The sequence below is a fragment of the Mastigoproctus giganteus genome, chromosome 4, assembly GCF_048544385.1.
Source record: "Mastigoproctus giganteus isolate SK-2022 chromosome 4, ASM4854438v1, whole genome shotgun sequence".
In the NCBI taxonomy this organism is placed as follows: domain Eukaryota; kingdom Metazoa; phylum Arthropoda; class Arachnida; order Uropygi; family Thelyphonidae; genus Mastigoproctus; species Mastigoproctus giganteus.
The window spans coordinates 93,654,921-93,676,087 of record NC_143578.1 but is presented as its reverse complement, the minus strand read 5'-3'; the positions used below and the strand labels follow the sequence as shown (position 1 = coordinate 93,676,087).

At 39.5% G+C, this 21,167-nt stretch overlaps 1 protein-coding gene across 1 annotated transcript in view; it reads left to right on the top strand.

Annotated features, from left to right (window-relative positions):
• The window catches only part of LOC150086919 (uncharacterized), a 290,440-nt gene that overhangs the window by 195,271 nt on the left and 74,002 nt on the right, over positions 1–21,167 (top strand). Inside the window, exon 9 of the mRNA XM_090372322.1 lies at positions 18,661–18,756. Coding sequence (XP_090228448.1) covers positions 18,661–18,756 — 96 coding nt within the window. The remainder of the gene's footprint in view (positions 1–18,660; positions 18,757–21,167) is intronic.

Below are 21,167 nucleotides of genomic sequence, written 5' to 3'. Positions count from 1 at the left end.
CTCATCTCAGATGCCCAAATTATTCGCTGTATGATTCCTTTCGCCTCAAAGGTGGTACTTGTGCATATGTCCATTCTGATATTCCCTATCAGAGACTTGGCAATTTGGAATCTCCTCTCTTTGATTTTCTCTGGCTTAAAATCTCTCAACCTCATTGTGTCAAATTCATCTGTTGTCTCTACCATTCTCCCAAATCCACTAATCACTTGGAGCTCTTTGACTTCCTCTCTTTGCAACTTGACTTTCTCCAGTCCAACTTTCCTAACAGTGAGGTAATTTTCCTAGGTGATTTTAATGTTCACAACTCCAGCTGGCTTCTGTTTTCTAGTCACACCGACCCAGCAGGTCGAGATGCTGAGGCTTTTGCAATTACTAATGACCTTGCACAGATTGTTCATTTACCTACAAGAATACCGGACAATCCTAATCATACATTAATTCTATACAGTGGGACCAACCGATGATGTTACCAACAGCAAATTCAAAATGGGAAGCATTCAAAGAACTTATCTTGGAAGCTACTAGGCTTTACATACCAACTAAGAAATATTGTTTTATATTCTAAGAAATATAGGCCTAAATGGATGTCAGATGAACTAATGAGACGTATTGCAGAGAAGAAAAATGCATGGGATACATATAAATTAACATGTGACATAGAAGCCTATGACAGATATAAGTTGATCTCTAACCAAGTTACAAAGGAGGTTAGGCAGGCGAAGGCAGATTACGAGAAATCTTTGGCAAAGGATGCAAAGAAAAACAGCAAAGAGTTCTTTATTTACGTAAACTCTAGAAGGAAGGGGATAAATCAGATTGGTCCACTTGGCATCGATGGTTCACCTGTTGATGATCCTGCTCAGGTAGCTAACAAACTAAATGAATATTTTGCATCGATATTCACACATAAGGAGTTATTCAGCGAGGGGAATGCCAGAGGTGTATTCAACTCTGGCAGTAAGCTAGATAATCTTGAGTCTGCTGACGAGGCTACTAGAGACGGTCGTTTTTCAAAGCCGCTAAGTGGATTTTTCTTATTTATTGATTTGAAATTATTGTTTTTCTAAAACTTTTGATTTAAATTTAGTAGTATAACATTATTTTGTGATTTTCTGATTAATTTGGTGTATTTATTCTTTACTCGGCCTTGTAATTGCATAAAAGTATCGGTAAAGGTTCCACGTGTTTCAACTCCGCTAACCGTTCGTAATTTTCCCGCCTTTGTGATACGATATACCGTACTAGATAGCGTTAGTTGAACTTCGTTAGCAGTTAAATTGTACGTTTAAATAAATACATATAACGACTTAGATTACAAACGTAATATAATTAATTATATTTAACATAATTAATTATACATATAACCACTTAGGTTACGTAACATAAATAATTAGTAAAAACAAATAATTAATACATAACTTGATACGAAAGTTATATAAAGGGATTTCGCAGATAACACTCGTTACTGAAACGTAAATATTTCGTAGATAACACTCGTTACTGAAACGTAAATATAGCGTTATAACTGTGTTTGGATACAAGTTTAGGATTTAATTTTGTACAGAAATTGAAATTTTATTGAAAGTAAATCTAAATCATGACTCAAACCAGAGCAGCAAAGCAGAGGGCTCAAGCTAATGGGAGTGCTGTGGCCCAGGGGAGAACTGCGGGGGGCAGTTGTCCTTTGAATCACAGCCTTGTAAGATGCACTATTTGCTTGATGTTTGCGGAGCAGTCAAGTATGGGACATGATACTGCCATGGGGGATGTCTTTGTGTGTGTGCGATGCAAGGAGTGTAAGGAGATAAGGCGACAACTCAGCATTGTTATGGGCCTATATGAGAGCTTGAAGGATAGGGTGGATGCCCTCGAAGGATTACAAGTGAGGGGCCCATCAAGCTCTCAGCTGCCCACACCAATGCCAGAGCTTGCACTTGGTCATCGCGGAACACAGCGGCAACCCCCAAGGCAGAATGCGCTGGTCCCAAAGGAACTAGTAGTTGTTGGAGACTCTATTGTCAGGGAAACGGGAAACATGCTTTGTAAAAAGGATAGGTGGAATAGGACCAGGGTATGTCTGCCAGGGGCAAAAGTTGATGACGTTGTAGAGCGGATATCATCCTTTAAGGGCACAAAAGGTGATATAGTTGTACACGTTGGCACTAATGACATTAAGAGTAGGAGACCGGCGGAATTACTTGACAAGTACAGGTCACTGATGAAAAAAAGCCGTGAATTAGGGTTGAAATTGAAAGTGTCTGCAATTCTGCCCAGACACGATAGGAGGGAGTATATGATGAGAGCCCTGTCAATCAATTCGGCCCTGGAAAGATTGTGCAGGGCTCAAGGGGTAGAATTTTTTTCAGCCTGGTCTGTACTTGTTAACAGGAGAGACTGCTTCTACAGGGATGGGATACACTTAAATAGAAAGGGTGCAAGAATGTTTGCTGATGCTATCGAGGCAATGTTAGGTGGGTCGGAAAACTGCTAGATTGGGGGGATACAAGGACTAATAGATTAACAGTAGCCACTGGCAGAGGTGAAAGTGATTCTTGCACTGCTTCTATTGGAATGAGCCGCAGACTGGAAAATAAGATGCAGGATATTTCAGAGACTGCTGGGAATCATTGGGGTACAAGTAAACACATGGGTTGTGTTAGGGTAGCTAAGAAAAAGAACAGGTGCATGTATACTTGTGTGTACACCAATGCTAGGAGTTTAGTAAATAAATTTGATGAATTTGAGGTGTTGCTCAAAACATCAAAGGCAGATATTGTGGGGATTTCAGAGACGTGGTGTCACACAGATATAAGAAATGCAGAACTGGAATTTGGGGAGTACAATGTCTACAGAAAGGATAGACAGGATAGGAAGGGAGGAGGGGTTATGCTATTAGTTAAAAAACACATAAAATCCAAGGAAGTGAAGCCAGTCGACATCGCTGGACAGTGCAGTGTCGAGTCAGTTTGGTGTGACATAAGCATTGGGAGATCAAAATTGAGAGTAGGAGTGTGCTATAGGCCTAATGACTCTGATGAGTATAATAAGAAACTGTTCGGAGAAATAGAGTGGGCCAGTAAATCAGAGAGTCTTATAATGGGGGATTTTAATTTCCCAGATATTGACTGGAATTTGGGGGCTGGTCACTCACACAGTAGCAAGGCTTTTGTGGATTTATTGGATGATTGTTTTCTACATCAGCATGTTCGGGAGGCAACTAGAGGGAGTAATACTCTTGATTTGATTATCAGTAGTGATTCTTCATGCATTAAGAATCTGCAGATAAATGAACCACTTGGTGGCAGTGATCACAGTGTGCTGAAGTGGGAGTTACTCAAAGAGGTAACTACCATTAGGGGTAAAGGGAAGGGGTATTGCTTTCGTAAAGGGGACTACAATGGACTGAGACAGTATTTAAATTCTATACAGTGGGATCAACTGATGATATTGCCAACAGCAAATTCAAAATGGGAAGCATTCAAAGAACTTATCGTGGAAGCTACTAGGCTTTACATACCAACTAAGAAATATTGTTCAAGGTTTAGGCCTAAATGGTTGTCAGATGAACTAATGAGGCATATGGCAGAGAAGAAAAATGCATGGGATACATACAAATTAACACGTGACACGGACGCCTATGATAGATACAAGTTGATCTGTAACCAAGTTACAAAGGAGGTTAGGCAGGCGAAGGCAGATTACGAGAGATCCTTGGCAAGGGATGCGAAGAAAAACAGCAAAGAGTTCTTTACTTATGTAAACTCTAGAAGGAAGGGGATGAATCAGATTGGTCCACTTGAGATCGATGGGTCAACTGTTGATGACCCTGCTCGGGTAGCTAACAAACTAAATGAATATTTTGCATCGACATTCACACATGAGGAGTTATTCAGCGAGGGGAATGCCAGAGGTGTATTCAACTCTAGCAGTAAGCTAGAGAATCTTGTAATAACTGAGAGCAAAGTGGAGGAGAAATTGTTGAAGATAAACACAAGAAAGGCACCTGGGGTGGATGGGATCTATCCAGTTATATTAAAGGAGGCAGCAAAGGAGGTAAGCAAACCCTTAGCCATAATTATGAGAGCTTCCTTGGACTCAGGGGAGGTACCCATTGACTGGAGATGTGCAAATGTGACCCCAATTCACAAAGGGGGATCAAAGGCTGACACAAGTAATTATAGACCTGTGAGTTTAACTTCTGTTCCCGGAAAATTAATGGAGGCACTGGTGAAAGAAGCACTGCAGGATCATCTAGACAAGACTTCAGTTATAGCTAGGACACAGCATGGTTTTGTTAAGGGGAAGTCTTGCCTGACCAATTTGATTGGATACTATGATGCAGTCACAAAAGAACTGGATGCAGGGAATAACTTTGATATTATATACTTGGATCTTAGAAAGGCTTTTGATACTGTTGCACATGGAAGACTGCTGCACAAATTGGAGCAGTGTGGCATTGGAGGCAAGTTGCTGCTATGGATAAAGGGGTGGTTGAGGGGGAGAAGACAGAGAGTGGTAATCAATGGACACTGCTCATCGTGGACTAATGTTATTAGTGGAGTCCCTCAGGGTTCAGTATTGGGGCCTTTATTGTTTTCTGTATTTATAAATGATATTGATGATGGTATATCAGGCTTAATGTCCAAGTTTGCAGACGATACGAAGGTTGGCAGGGTTGTCAAAGACACTACTGACACTATGCTGCTGCAACAGGATTTGGAAAGGTTGAGCAGATGGGCTTCGAGGTGGCAAATGAAGTTTAACATTGACAAATGTAAAGTACTACATATGGGAAACAGCAACCCCAGAGCAACGTATCAACTCTGTGGTACTACACTGACAGTGGTAGAGAATGAAAGGGACCTGGGGGTGGTGGTGCAGGCAGATATGAAGTTCTCTGAGCAGTGCAGACGAGCTGCAAGAGTAGCTCATGGTGTATTGTCAATGATATATAGGAATTTTTCTAGCAGGGATAAGGAGGTGATTATTCCCTTGTATAAGGCAATGGTCAGGCCACACCTAGAGTACTGTATACAGGCCTGGAGGCCTCATTTCAGGAAGGATGTAGAGCTGCTGGAACGAGTACAGAGAAGGGCAACTAGATTGGTGAATGGGACAAAGGGGTTCTCTTACGAAGAAAGGCTTAAGTTTTGCAAATTACAGTGTCTGGAAACTAGGCACCAGCGGGGTGATCTGATAGAGGTGTACAAAGCCTTGCATGGTTTGAGCATGCTCAATGCTGATGGGATTCTTCCTCTAGCTCAGAAAAATCACCTGAGAGGGCATAAATTCAAATTGAGGAAAGACAGATGTAGGATAGATGTGCGGAAATTTGCCTTTAGCCAGCGGGTGGTTGGTGGGTGGAACAGACTTCCATCCCTTGTCGTGGAAGTTGATAGCCTAAATAAGTTTAAGGCTCAGCTGGACAGGTATTTCGAACGAACAGAGGGGTGAAGTGGAAGTGGTTATTTTTATTTATTTATGTTACTTTTTTTTTTTTTTTTTTTTTTTTTGGCTGATGCTGCATAAGCTTGCTTTCTTGCATCAAATGCCTCTACTAATGCTAATGCTAATGCTAATGCTAATAACTGAGAGTAAAGTGGAGGAGAAATTGTTGAAGATAAACTCAAGAAAGGCACCTGGGGTGGATGGGATCTATCCAGTTATATTAAAGGAGGCAGCAAAGGAAGTAAGCAAACCCTTAGCCATAATTATGAGAACTTCCTTGGACTCAGGGGAGGTACCCATAGACTGGAAATGTGCAAATGTGACCCCAATTCACAAAGGAGGATCAAAGGCTGACACAAGTAATTATAGACCTGTTAGTTTAACTTCGGTTCCAGGAAAATTAATGGAAGCACTGGTTAAAGAAGCACTGCAGGATCATCTTGACAAGAATTCAGTTATTATTCAGACACAGCATAGTTTTGTTAAGGGAATGTCTTGCCTGAAGAAATTTGATTGGATACTATGATGCAGTCACAAAAGAACTGGATGCAGGGAATAACTTTGATATTATATACTTGGATCTTAGAAAGGCTTTTGATACTGTTGCACATGGAAGACTGCTGCACAAATTGGAGCAGTGTGGCATTAGAGGCAAATTGCTGCTATGGATAAAGGGGTGGTTGAGGGGGAGAAGTCAGAGAGTGGTAATCAATGGACACTGCTCATCATGGACTAATGTTATTAGTGGAGTCCTTCAGGGTTCAGTGTTGGGTCCATTATTGTTTTCTGTATTTATAAATAATATTGATGATGGTATATCAAGCTTAATGTCCACGTTTGCAGAATATACAAAGGTTGGCAGGGTTGTTAAGGACACTACTGATGCTATGCTGCTGCTGCTGCAACAGGATCTGAAAATGTTGAGCAGATGGGCTGAGAGGTGGCAAATGAAGTTTAACATTGACAAATGTAAAGTACTACATATGGTAAACAGCAACCCCAGAGCAACGTATCAACTCTGTGGTACTACACTGACAGTGGTAGAGAATGGAAAGGACCTGGGGGTAATTGTGCAGGCAGATATGAAGTTCTCTGAGCAGTGCAGACGGGCTGCAAGAGTAGCTCATGGTGTCTTGTCAATGATATACAGGAATTTTTCTAGCAGGGATAAGGATGTGATTATTCCCTTGTATAAGGCAATGGTCAGGCCACACCTTGAGTACTGTATACAAGTCTGGAGGCCTCATTTCAAGAAGAGTGTAGAGCTGCTGGAATGAGTACAGAGAAGGGCAACAAGATTAGTGAATGGAACAAAGGGTTAAGTTTTGCAAATTACAGTGTCTAGAGACTAGTCACCGGCGAGGTGATCTGATAGAGATGTATAAAGCCTTGAATGGTTTGAGCATGCTCAATGCTGATGGGATTCATCCTTTTGCTCAGATAATCACCTGAGAGGGCATAAATTCAAATTGAGGAAAGACCGATGTAGGATAGATGTGTGGAAATTTGTCTTTAGCCAGCTGGTAGTTGTTTGGTGGAACAGACTTCCATCCCTTGTCATGGAAGTTGATAGCCTAAATAAATTTAAGGCTCAGCTGGACAGACAGGTATTTCAAACGAATGGAGGGGTGAAGTGGAAGTTTTTTTTTTTTTTTTGGCTGATGCTGCATAAGCTTGCTTTCTTGCATCATATGCCTCTACTAATGCTAATGCATTTGCAGTTTCTGTTATGATTGCTTTAAAGGTATTCCGTAATTTGCATTTATCCTTCCTTCCTATACTGTCTTTTCAGTTTCTTAGAGGCTATGCAGCATGTTAAACTGTCATAATCCCCTTTGTAAAATTAAAACCCTGCCCTTACCTTTAAGACTTCACTCGTCATCATCCACCTTAGCCCTTGATAATCAGGTCCAATATATACTTCCCTTTAGTACTTTCCCTAACATATTGTTATGGATAAAAATTTTGTCTCCCCTAGTGAGTTTCCTTCTCAGTTACTCCATTAAATGAAAGGCAGATTGAAATTTTCCACAGTGAGGCACTCACATGTACTTACTACATCCATCTGCATATAGATTCTCTTACCATAGCCATCCATTGTATGAATTGACCCTACTCTCATTTATCTTTTGCTTCCTACTACATTACAACACATAGACTCAGCTCTGGCACATATCACTTCTGAATCTGAGAGTACTCTTGTCACACATGCTGCTTTTTGTACATTTTCTGGATGACAGAGTTTCTGTTAGTTCTCCTGCTAGTTGTCTTAACCATGAGTTCAAATTTACCCATTTCATTGACAGCATCCTCCTGCCCCCACCATTGCTCTAGATACATACAGTTCAGATGGGGTGCTCTTCTATTACTTAATACAGTCGATTCCGGTTATTTGGGACACATTGGGACTACTAGTGCATTTTGGCCCGATTAAGCGGCTGCCCTAATTACCGAAATTTCACATAAATTGTTAAAAATACAATGGATTCCCGCTTTACAATTGGTTCAATCTACAATCAAATCACGTTACGATGGAGTCACCATAGTAAAGTACCGTTCGCTATACGATGTGTAGTAAGCGGCGGTCATTGTGATCATGTTTGTGAATTGAATTTTAATTCTATTAAACAGCGATTCTAATTATCGAAAATCGGAAGAATATTATCCACAGGCTATAAAAGTAAAGATATATTAAGCACAAATTTACCCTTTATTACCTTACCAATTAAAAAATTAAATGATACGTGAAAATTGGAAGAATATACTTGATAATCGGAATAATTAATACATACTGTAATATGTACATAATAACTAGTTGACATTTCTGTTCACTGACATTTGTGGGTGGGGGTTAAAATTTAATACAGTAAAAAGATAAGCAATCAATAACAAAGAACACAGCACACACAAATTGCAAGTAACAAGACATGTGCAAGCGAGAACAAAGTAATAAGTTATGAACCTTTAAAAATAGGAATGAAGAGAAGATTCTGAAAATTAATTTTTTTATATGATTGAAGATTTCATGGAAATTTAAACACATTTCACCATAATAACCTACAGAATTCCAGCTGTCGGTGTTATTGCAAATTCAATAAGATCGAGTTTACTGTCCATTTATGATAGATTGCACTAACAGAAAAGCCCAATAAACAAGTGACTGCTAATTGTTTTATGGTTGTGACCTCCAGAATTCCAACCGAATCACATAGTACGGTTGGAGACAATTGTAGGGTAATCTCCAGTGGTGTGTTCTCCTGCCCTGATTAAATGGTATGTTGTCCCAATTAAGCAAAGTAAACCCTGGCTATTTTCTTGATTGGGTTCTGTTTTTTAAGATTTGCCCCAAATAAACGGCTTCCCCGATTAACCGGTGCCCCAAATAACCAGAATCCACTGTACTTTGAGATGTCCCTTAAAGTTATTGAAGCATGCTGTACTTGCATTAGGTTCCTATCATTTAAAATATTGCTGCCTTAGGCACAACTTCTTTTCAATTGAACGACTCTTTGTCTTTTGTGGCCTCATAATTTTTCTTCTTAATTGCTGTTAGCGCTTTACAAACCTCAGATTCTCCTTACCATGATAGTGTCCCTGTACTCTTGTAGGTGACTCAGTATTATTTAATATAATGAATTAGCGAATAAGAAGAGAACACAGTTCATATAAGGCGCTTCCGTAGCCAGGTGGGAAGGAGCAGCAGTGTGTAGCACACACTTCTTGATCAGATCGGGGTTCAAGCCCATCACCACCAAATACGGAGGATGCGGAAAGGTCAGGGAATGACCACCGCATATTCACGGAGCAATATGGCCTTAGTTGCTAATGCTCCTAAAAACCAAATAACAACAAACAAACAGTTTGTATAATATTATTCTATTCGTGGTGATATTAATGTACACTGATGAGCCAAAACATTATGACCACCTACCTAATATGATGTTTGGTTCTCCACGTGCAGCCAAAACAGCTTGTACCTGGCGAGGCATGGACACTACAAGATTTCTAAATGTGTTTTGTGGTACCTGGTACCAACATGTAACCAGCAGATCCTTTAACTCCTGTAAGGTCCGTGGTTGAGACGCCACAGATCGATGTTGCTGTTCCAACACAAACCACAGATGCTCAATGGGATTGATGTCTGGGGAATTTGGAGGCCAGGGCAATACCTGGAAGTCTTCCTCATGTTCCGTGAACCAGTCTAGAACAATCTGGGCAGTGTGGCATGGCGCATTATCTTGTTAAAAGATGGCACCACCAGACGGGAAGACCTTTGCCATGAAAGGGCAAGACATCAGAGTGCCCAGCACATAGCGATAGGTCCCAGGGTAACCCAGCAGAATGTCGCCCAAAGCCTGACACCGCTGCCACCGGCTTGTTTTCGTCCCATTGTGCATCCAGGCGCCTTCATTTGCCCAGGTAAATGATGCACAAGTACCCAGCCGTCCACATGGTGCAACAAGAAACGTGATTCATCGGATCAGACAACCTTCTTCCAAGGTCCAGTTTCAATGCTCGTGTGCCCATTGTAGGCGCTGTAATCAGTGAACCGTGGTTACGCAGCCCCATTTTCAGCAGGGTTCGATGTACTGTGTGTTGTGACACATTACTCCTGTCACTAGCAATCAAATTACCAGCGAGTTGCGCCACAGTCGCCCTTCTGTTGCAATGTACCATCTGGGAGAGACCTTCGCTCACCTCGAGCGTCGATGAGCAGTGGCCATCCAACACCTTGCCACCGCTTCGGGGTTCCCCCTCCTCAGACCACTTTTGGTAGGTACTAACCACGGCTGACCATGAGCATCCCACCAGCCATGCCGTTTCAGATATGCTCTGACCCAGTCGTCTGGCCATTATAATTTGGCCTTTGCCAAACTTGCTTAAGTCCGCTGCTTTCCCATCTGAAGAACAAGAGTAACACTGATTAATGGAACTCAGTATCAGGTGTTTTTTCATACTGTTGTAGTTCACCTGCAGTTGCTTCAATTTGCATAACAACTTGCTAATCATAATGTTTTGGCTCATTGGTGTATATGTATATTGTCACTGACATTCTCTTTGATATGTCAAGCTGGGCTTCCTACCTGGGTATCTGAAATTCTGAGAAAACTGATAATTGGGTAACACTCAAGTCAAGTGGCAGCTTCGGCAAAGTCCAGTCGGTCTATGACAACCGTATCCTCTGCTTGCCTTTTTATGATGAGGGGATTGTTACTAACCCTGGGTAAAATCCCCATGTGCAAGTCCTGAAATACAACACCTGGTGTACTGGAGACGACCACCCATGTGCAAACCAATGTAAGCAGGGGTCAAGGTGTAGCACCCACACACCACATTGAGGAATGCCACCCCTCTGTGTTACCAGGCAATATTAGGTGGTAGAAGACTCATCAGCCGGTGTAATACCACCACTTTGCTTATGAGGCTCAAAGTGGAACCCATGTTTAGTCTCCTGAGTAAAGCTTCCCCCCATCTCTTCCATCATGCAGTATGATTGATGTTGTTTGAGTTTATGATGGTCATCGTGGTTAGATCCAGTATCGACACCACATTGATCCAGTCTTCCTTACATTTTGAGGATACTGCTCTAAAACAGTATTTGGCCCATCCTGTAGATAGTCCACCGGGCCAAACCTATTGATAACTCTCTAGACACTTCTGGATCAGCTAGTGTATAATTTCACTGGCTCTACTCTGCCTGATAGGAACTGGAGAGAGTCCAAGTAGTATGTATGTATGTATGTATGTGGGGGAGAGAGAGAGGGGGGTGCATTGTTGAGGTTATTTCATGTCAAGAAGCTGGGTATGTCATGCCATGTGTGTGCCATATCCAAAAATTTCATTACTTCATACAACATACCCATCCCCCCCCTTTCTTACTACCGAATACTTAATTAATACAAACTACTGGAACAAACTTATGTACAAAAAGATCTAAACCTCCCAAACACTTCCTTGTTAATTTCACAAATATACATGATGTCAGTTCCAATCTTGATGATGTCCATTTCCAATTACAGTCTGCCAAACCCCATGTATCTTTTCTGACAGACTTCCAGTTATCGGTTGATTCAACCACTGCTCATCTCAGTTGTCCAACTTATTTGCTGAATGATTCTTTTCGCTTCAAAGGTGGTATTTGTGTGTATGTCATTTTGATATTCCCTATAAGATACTTAATAAATTTGGAATCTCCTCTTTTAGATCTTCTCTGTCTTAAAATCTCTCTCTACCACATTCTGCCAAATTCATCTATTGCCTCTGTTGTTTTCCTAACTCCACTAATCACTTGGAACTCTTTGACTTCCTCACTTTGAAACTTGACTTTCTCCAGTCCAACTTTCCTAACAGTGAGATAATTTTCCTTGGTGATTTTAATGTTCATAACTTCCGCTGGTTTCTATTTTCTAGTCACAAGGACCCAGCTGATCGAGATGCTGAGGCTTTTGCAACTACTAACAATGTTGCACAGACTGTTCATTTACCTACCAGAATACCAACACTCTTGATTTTTTTTTCACGAACAACCATTCAAAGTACACGGTCAAGTGAGTGGTCCTTTATCATCCCAGATCACAACTTGGTGATGGTCTCTTCTCCGATGAAGCCTTTTTCTCATGATCATTGTCCACCTTGTGTTGTTCGGCATTACAAGAAGGCAAAATGGATGGTCTGCGAGATTTCTATTCTTCTTTTCCTTGATCAGAATACATCATTCAAATCTTCTAATGTTAACTTTTGCTCATATCGTGTCAGTGAAATTATTCTTGTTGGATGAAATCGTTTATTCCAGACTCCACCTTAAAATTTCATCCTTTATCTAAATCAGGGGTGTCCAATCTTTATGAGTGAGAGCCCAGATTCAGAAAATTTCAACTCTCTAGTGAGAAAAGAGCTTCAACAAGATGGGTTTTCCTGGATGGCTTGGCCCAGGATCAGTCAGCTATTGGGTTTGCCTACAAGGGTCAACTGTGTTGATTCTATGCTCCTACTTTCAGGGTCCAAGAGACAGGATTCAGGCTGGTGGAGGGAGTAACCCCGGCATCCCTCTCCTGAGCTCATTTATTGCTTGTCGGGTAGTGGTCATCCCATTTGGGTTCCATTGTGGGTTGGGAGCCCTGATGCTGAACTAATAAAAAAATAAAAAAAAAAACCACTATGAATCCTGATACTCAAATTTCTTCCTGTAGAACCTCAACAAGGCTCCTACCAGAAAAATATACAAATGAACCAGAAAATGCTATGTCAGCAAAAATACCCAGAACCGAAGATACGTTAGTTCCAACACCTTGATACCTGATTGTTCATTCCACCAATGAAAAGTCTTTGGGAAAAATATCAACTTTCTTCATCCAGATCCAGAAGAGTTAGGAAGGGCTAGCAGGCTCACCCAAATTGGTGAAATGCCTTTGTTCTAGTGACACGCTAGTTGAGACTAACGTTGATAGGCACTCTGAACAACTCCTCTGAGCAACATCTTTTGGGAATACCAATTGTAGTTACACATCCACAAGACATTAAACTCATCCTGAGGTGTAATCTTGGAATGGGATCTTCTCAAAGTGTCTGCGGAGGAAATCTGTTCAGAACTAAAGAGCAAAGGAATGACAGCTGCAAAGAGAATGTTTGTATGTAGGATTATATTATGTTATATTATATTTAGCCATAAGGTGCAAGGTAGCCTGAGGCTTTAGCTGCACCAACCACAAAAAAAAAAAAAAAAAAAGTTACCCTGTGAGAGAGAGAGAGAAACAAGAGTAAAAATAAAAAGGGAATCCCCAAGAAAGAGAAGGATGGTGATATCCAGCTCAGGACCCTAGGTGTGCCAAGCCCATATTCACCAGATGTGAGCCCCTGGGCTAAAATGGGAATCTAGTCCCAACTAGAAACCTCATCCATACTTTTAATATGCCAGTATCTCCCAACAAGATTAAGGCTAGTTATCTGAACTGCACAATACATCCCTATGTCCTAAACTCGTTAAGGTGCTTCAAGTGCCAAAAATATAGGCATTCACAAATGGCCTGCTATGGTGCCCTTGCTTGTGCAAAATTTGGTGCAAAGGACCATGAGGCTGCCGTAGCCTAGTGGTCAGGCATGCTGGTGCATAAGTACACGTGCCTTGAGTGACCGGGGTTCAAGCCCGTGACTGCTGAATACGGTGCTGTTTCTTGTATTCTGTGTATCTTGTGAACTCCTCTGATCATTTGGTCTTCCCGGAGTATAAACAGAAAATTTATTTATCATGTAAAGCTGCAAAACTCAAATGCGTTAATTACCAAGGAGAGTACCTTGCATACTCTTGAGCATGCCAAAAGGTAGAAGGAAGAAACGGAAATACAATGACTAAAGACTAATATCTCATACCAGGACGTCAGAAAAGCAGTTAAACCAGTAAATATCAATAAAGCAACATGTGCTGAAAAAGTTGTTGAGGAATGTTCGATTGAGATCCAAATGGAAATGACTGTTCCACTGAAAAATATTCATGCCTATTGTCTGCTGCTTCTGAGTTCAGAAAAACCAGCATAGAAATATCAGTCAGCTGCCACTCCAATATTGGTACCTCCTAGTGCTCCAGTTTCACAAAAATTGAGCATTAAAGTAACAGTACTGAAAACTCAACTGCCAATGGTGGTACAAGAAAAAATGGGTGTTGAAACGAAGGATGAGCCTGATGACTCAGTCTTGGAACTCATTACAGAGGAGGAAATGGACACAGGACAGCATCTATACTTTCCCAAAAGAGGTAAATCCAAGACTGATAAAAATAATCCCTTAGCACTTGAGAAGCTAAGTGATGGATCCACCAAACCTAAATTCTGGCTAAATTCCTACAGTAGAATTGTAGCAGATTACAATAAAATGCAGAAGACAAAAAGGAACTCCCACAAAAGCATGAACCATTCTTCTTTTGCTTACAGAAGACTTACCTAAGGGAAAATGATGACCCCAGCACGTGTAATGTTACTATTATTCTTAAGGATAGAATTGTGGATGGCCCTGTTCATGGAGAAGTTGCATTCCTTATGGGCAACAAGACCATACCTCCTTTGAGCTTATGTGACTTACAACCAGCCTAGAGGCTATAGCAATTCATCTTACATTGGGTTTTATTAACTGTCTGCTCTATTTATTTGCCACCTGGGGTTGAAATCCCCCAGAAAGATCCTGATAATCTTATTATGATTTCCTCCCCCTTTCTTACTACAGCCGACCGGGCTAGCCGAGTGGGTAAAGTACCTGCCCGGCAACCCAAAGGTCGCGGGTTCAATTCCCGCCTCGGGCTTGGATCAAAGTACTGCAAAAACCTTGGGAGGTGCAATATGGCCACAGAAGCCGATGCGCCAACAACTACCAAATCAAAAAAACCCTTTCTTACTTCTTGGGAATTTTAATGGACGTAATACCCTGAGGGGGTAGCCCAGTATCAATGGAAGGGACTGATTCATAGAACAACTCTTTCACACGGCTACCCATACGTTTTTTGACATTGATCTTTCCATCTGCTCTCCCGCTCTCCTCCCTTCTCTTAATTGGGAGGTTGAGGAGAAACCCTATGGAAGTGATCACTTTCCTGTGATAACTACTGTAATTAGTGGGAGACTGTCTTCTATTTGGGGCCAGATGACGCCTATTACGAAATGATAAAATACCTCTCACCACAATCTAAGGATCACCTTTTAAATAAAATTTAAATAAAATTATTTAATAAAATTATTTAATTTTAAATAAAATTATTTAATAGAATCTTTTTAATAGAAAATTTCCAGATTCTTTGCCTTTGCAAAGACTGAAAAGGATCCTAGAAATTCGAATAACTATCATCCGATTGCTTTATATGGTATTTGGAATCAAATGGTCTGCTTTCCAGGACAGTGCAGCTTCCAACAAAACAGATCCACTTTGAATCATCTGGTCCAACTTGAAACATACATTCATGATGCTTTTATTAAATCTGAGCATCTGGTATCAGTTTTCTTTGATATAGAAAAAGCATATGACACAGCCTGATGATTTGGCATATTGCAAGACATACACAATTTTGGTCAGGGGTGATCTCCTTGTTTGCATTAAAAACTTTCTTTCTGATCGCCGATTTCAAGTTCATTTAGGATCTGTACTGTCTGAAGTGTTTGCCAAGAGGAGAGAGTCCCACAAGGATCTAAGTGTTACGCTTTTTGCAATGAAAATAAACTATCACAGAACTAATTCCACAAACAGTAAATAGTGTCCTCTACGTTGATGATTTTTTGATATTTTGCCATTCATGCAATATGAGGTTCATTGAAAGAAGACTGTAAAAAGCCACAGATCATCTTACATCTTGGTCTTTGGCTAATGGGTTCAGCTTTTCATCACAGAAGACTGTTTGTGTACTCTTCTGTCACAAACAATCTTCATCCTGACCCAGAATTAAGGCTTGGCCAAAGAAAAATCCCAGTGGTAGAAGCCAAATTTCCAGGACTAATTTTTGACAAGAAGCTGACATTTCTACAACATATTAGTCAGCTAAGGACAAGGTGCACCAAGAGGTTTAATATTCTGTAGTCCCTTTCATCAACTTTGTGGAGTGCAGATTGCTGTATCCTACTTTGGCTCTACCTGGCTGTTGTCCATTGTAAACTTGACTATGGTCCTTGGGTTTTTGTTTCTGCTAGAAACAGTGCACCCCAATGGTTAGATCCAATCCACCACCAGGCCATTCCGGCTGCCACTGAAGCATTTAACACTTCTCCTGTCCAAAGCCTCTAATTTTAAACAAATTAGCCATCTTGGTCTATTCAATGTAAGCATGCAATTTTGAACAACAATAGAAAAATCTCTACAACACCCATTGGACTGCCAACCAACCTTTTTGTATTCGAAATCCAGGACCATTAAGTGAACTAAACACAACAGTAGACAATGTTGTCCATTCACCAAACAATGCCTTTCCCTGGCATGCCCATCTTCCAACTTTTGACTTCTCTTTCAAGATGTGGGAGAAAGAAACACGCCACCAGCTGCTTTTTGTATCACGTTGAGCAACTTTTTGTATCACGTTGAGCATAGTATTCTGACTCTTTGCCAGCCTACACAGCTCAAAGTCAGTCATATGCAAGATCAGCTATGGTCCTTCCAAACAAAACAGTATGCAACAAGATTCCAAAAGAATGTAGTATATATATATACTGCAGAGTTGCATGCAATAGAAAATGTCCTTGATCACATTAAAAATAGCTATTACCAAAGGTATATAATATATAGTGCTTTGTTGAGCACGGTACAGGCTCTTTTATCGGTGAGGTTTAACCCTCATCCAGTCCTGGATTTGGCAGATACTTTTTTCTCTCCTTGAGTGAGAATATGACATTCACTTCTGCTGGATCCCAAGCCACATTGGAATCAGGGGAAATGAATTAGCTGATACTGCTGCCAAATCAGCCATTCATCTTGATAACCGTTGCTTGTCAGTCCCTCCCCCCAAACAGACTATAGGCAACGAATAACACACCAGATTATATTCCTAACGGCAAGCTCATTGGCACAGACAGGCCATAAATAAACCATATCAGGTTAAGCCTGTAATCATGCAATAGCAGTCCAGTCTGTGCAGGGTCTGAAAAGAGGAAGTTGTTCTTGCTCAGCTCTCCGCATATGTCACAGTCATCTGAAACACACCTATTTTCTGAGGGCAGATGATCCACCTATATGTGAGAACTGTAAAACTGTTTTAACCGGTATTCATAATTTTACTGAATGTCTGCTTTTTACCAGTGTTCACCATTTATATTTTACACATTTTATTATTCTGGCTGAACTGTTTACACTCAGCTAGATTTTAAATGACAGATGATGTGTCTTAACTTTTATATTTTTTTACAGTCTGCGAATTTATATACACTTATATTAATTTATATTTTGATATACATTTCCATCTTTTGACATGGTAACTTGTTTAGGTTACCAAATATATTTTTGATGTTTTTTTTTTTTTTTTTTTTTTTTTGACTTGGCACATTATGGCCTTAGTTGTCAATGTGCCATAAAATGGCAACTAACCAACCAACCAACATGCACATGGGGGTTATACCCATGGTTACTAACAATAACATCGTGAAAAGGATTAGGCTGTCATAGAATGACTGGGCTTCACCAAAATTTGGTCCACTTGACTTGATTTTCACCTGAATATCAGTTCTTATGAAACATCTGTGAATAATAGATTTTTTTATATTGGAAATGTATATTTTGAATTAATATACTCCCAGGTAGCCCAGGTAACCCAACTTGACTTACCTGAGAGAATGTCTACGACAGCCTCAAGGACCAAATACCTCTATTAGGTCTCTATTAAGGCTTACTCTGACTTCTAATCTCTTTGGCATAAGCACATCACAAATATTGCTTCCTCTTCATCTAAAAAACTGGGTTTTTCTTTTTATCTCAGCATTACTTTTCTTCCAAACAGCTGTTCACTTTACAAATTGTAAATTTGCCATACTGGGAATATAATATTGCTCCCAAAACCTCTCTCAGGCTTCTAGATTCCATTCATAAGAGGACAGTTAGGTCAATTAATGATCCATCCCTAAAAAAATCTCTCCACCCTCTATCTCATAGACATTCTCTTTCTTCTGCATGCCTTTTCTATAGATACTTCCATGGCACTGTTCTTCTGAATTGGCTTCTATAATTCCCACTTTTTCTCTCTTCCAAACCAGTCTGAACACGTGCTGAAACCAGTCAGCATCCTTTTACTGTCCAACTTCCAACTCACAGAACCAACTTTTCTTCTTCCTGATTTAGTCCTTCAATTTCTGTTTTTTTGGAGCAACCTCCCTTCATACATATTTCCTGAAAATTACAAGAATTCAAGTCTAATGTTAACAGGTATTTTTTTTCATCTTCTCAACCTTCAACCTATGTACAGTACTAAGTACTATAGGTTCTAATACCTCTCGTGCTTGAGATTTTCATAAAGAAAAAAAAATCAATATATTAATATTATTTCCTTTTGATGTGGTTATTAGAATATAATTAATATGAGGAAAACACAAAGTTAATCATTAAAAAGTTAAATAATAATGTGCAGTATATTGCATTATCTATGTGTTACTCTGTGTATATCAGTATTATATTATACTCAGTTTAACATTTTAAAATTATGAAAATGAGATGGTTTAATATTTTACTTTTGTAATAATAAAAGTTTTACCGATTTCACAGATGCAACAGTTATGTAAGCCACTGCCATTTCTGAACTTGCAGCCCAATATTGGTAATCTACAGCAGCAGCAGGATCTTTTATCTCTCTCAGTAAAGGTGAGCTATTTAAACAAGCGCAACTTTTGGCTAAGGTAAAGAAAGCCAACACGAGAACGAGAAATGTCGGATAACTTATGCGGAAAATTAGTTTCCTGACACTGGACTCTAGCGCTGCTCGCTCGGTAAACAGACGGTAGGTGTTATCGGTCTGGAGCAGAAATTGAGAAGGATATATTGATTGATAGGTAGGCGTGACAAACGATGAAATGATTGGTGGTGGGCATGACAGAGGACAAGCTACTGTGTAGTCATTAGTTGGCATTATAATGTATTTATGAGTAAAGAATGGTGCATAATAGTTTTGTAATGAATGGTAAACAGGTAGCGATGAATCTTTTAAAGATGGAAGAAATTTGTAAGGAAAATAATAATAAATAATATGGTTGATTTTTTGATGAAAACTAAATTAATAAAAGTTTCGTTCTGTTCATTTTTATGTTCTTCATTATGTTTTTTTCTCATTATTAAAAGCAGATTTTTGGAGTTCATGAGTGTTTTTACTATACTGTTGATTTAGGTTTAGTTACAAAAAAAAGGAAATGGTTTCTTTATTTTTCGTTATATTTCATAACTTGACCTTAAATGGGTAGGTTAGGAAATAATAGAAACGGTTTCCTTATTTTTAGTTACCTAACCTTAAACGTTAGGTTAGGATATAATATAAGAACAGAAATAAAGATTCTGTATATAGTGAATAGCTGTTGAGGTGTTGATTGATGTTATGATACATGTGTATCCACATGAGTGTCTTTAAAAATAAAAGTACGGTAATAAAAAAATAATATTTTGTTAATAAACAATTTATGCGCTAGTCCACATGATTCTAAAGAAAAAAGGTTAGGTTACCTCTCCATTTCGGGAGGGGTTCAAGCTCCCATGGGATTCAAGTAGAGGTAACCTGACCTTTTTTCACCATTAGGGCATATTATTGAACAAGAAAATAAAAAAAGTCATAAAAAAATTTATTTTTTTATGAATGTATTTCTAAATATGACTGTGATTCTAAAGAAAAAAGGTTAGGTTACCCCCTCCACTTCAGGAGGGGCTCAAGCTCCCATGAGATTCAAGTGGAGATAACCTGACCTTTTTTCACCATTATGGAAAGCGTTCATTAGGGCTAGTTACCATTAGTGCTTCAGAGTTCTACTAAAATGATACTAGCCAATGTTACCGTGCGTTTTGTTCGTGCACCAATCAGCACATCGTTTGCCACGCCTACCTGTCAATCAATATATCTGGATCAAAGTCATTCTCGACTTTGCTCCAGACCGATAACACATACTGTCTGTTTACCGAGTGAGCAGCACTAGAGTGCTGTATCGGGAAACAAATTTTCCGCGTAAGTTACGTTTCTCGTTGTTCTCGTGTTGGCTTTCTTTACCTTCGCCCAACTTGTTTTTTTTTTTCTGTCTTGAATAAAGATATATACAGTAAACTTCCGCTATTCGCGGTATCTGTATTCGTGGTTTCGCGTATTCGCAGTCGCTGATTTAATATAAAATGAAACCTAAAAAAATGTGAATTTTAAAGCGCTGTGAACATTTTCTGCCCTAAAAAAACATGGGCGTGGCTAAAATTATCTTTCCTGGTCAAAACAGTGCTCAGTGAGTGGGGGAGAGGGGTGAAAAAATCTCAAGCGTGGATGTTTCTTGCTAATCCTTGTTCAGTATGTGTTATGCGCTTGTCAGAGAGGTTTTGTCGTTTGCTTTTAATTTATATGCTTATAAATTAAATAAATTTATCAATTTATAAATTGATATGCTTGCATAAGTGATAAATCTACCATTTTGCAGTGTAAAACAGACTTTTTTGAGTGTGTTAATGGAAGAAAGTGACTTTATTGTGGACAGGTTCTTTCTAACCCTTACAAAAATATGGCTACGAATAACAAGGGAAATGTGAAAATATCAAAGAAGGTGATGACATTGGCGAATAAAATTGAGTTATTAGACAAAATTTCTAATGGTGAAAGTGTCTCCTCAGTGGCAAAACATTATAAAATCATTGAGTCAACTGTACAATCAATCAAGAAATCGGAAGAAAAAATCCACCATAGTGGCCGTGAAAACGCGCTAATTGCTTCAAAAATTTGCTCTGTAACTTGTGATGTTAAATTAGAAAAAATGGAAAAAGCTTTAAATCTGTGGATAGAAAACCGAACTCAAAATAAAATTCCATTAAATTCACTCATCATTCGTGAAAAGGCAAAACTCCTTTATCAACACTTTAGCGAAACTGGTGATAGCACTGGCGGGATAAGTTTTTTAGCTAGCAAAGGCGCTGGTTTAAAAGATTTGTTTGAAATTTCTAATAAATATTACATTTAATATTAAATTGTTTCTTATTTTCATTTCGATGCCATATGCTTGCATTTCACTATGTACTGTCTATGTATACATAATCATATC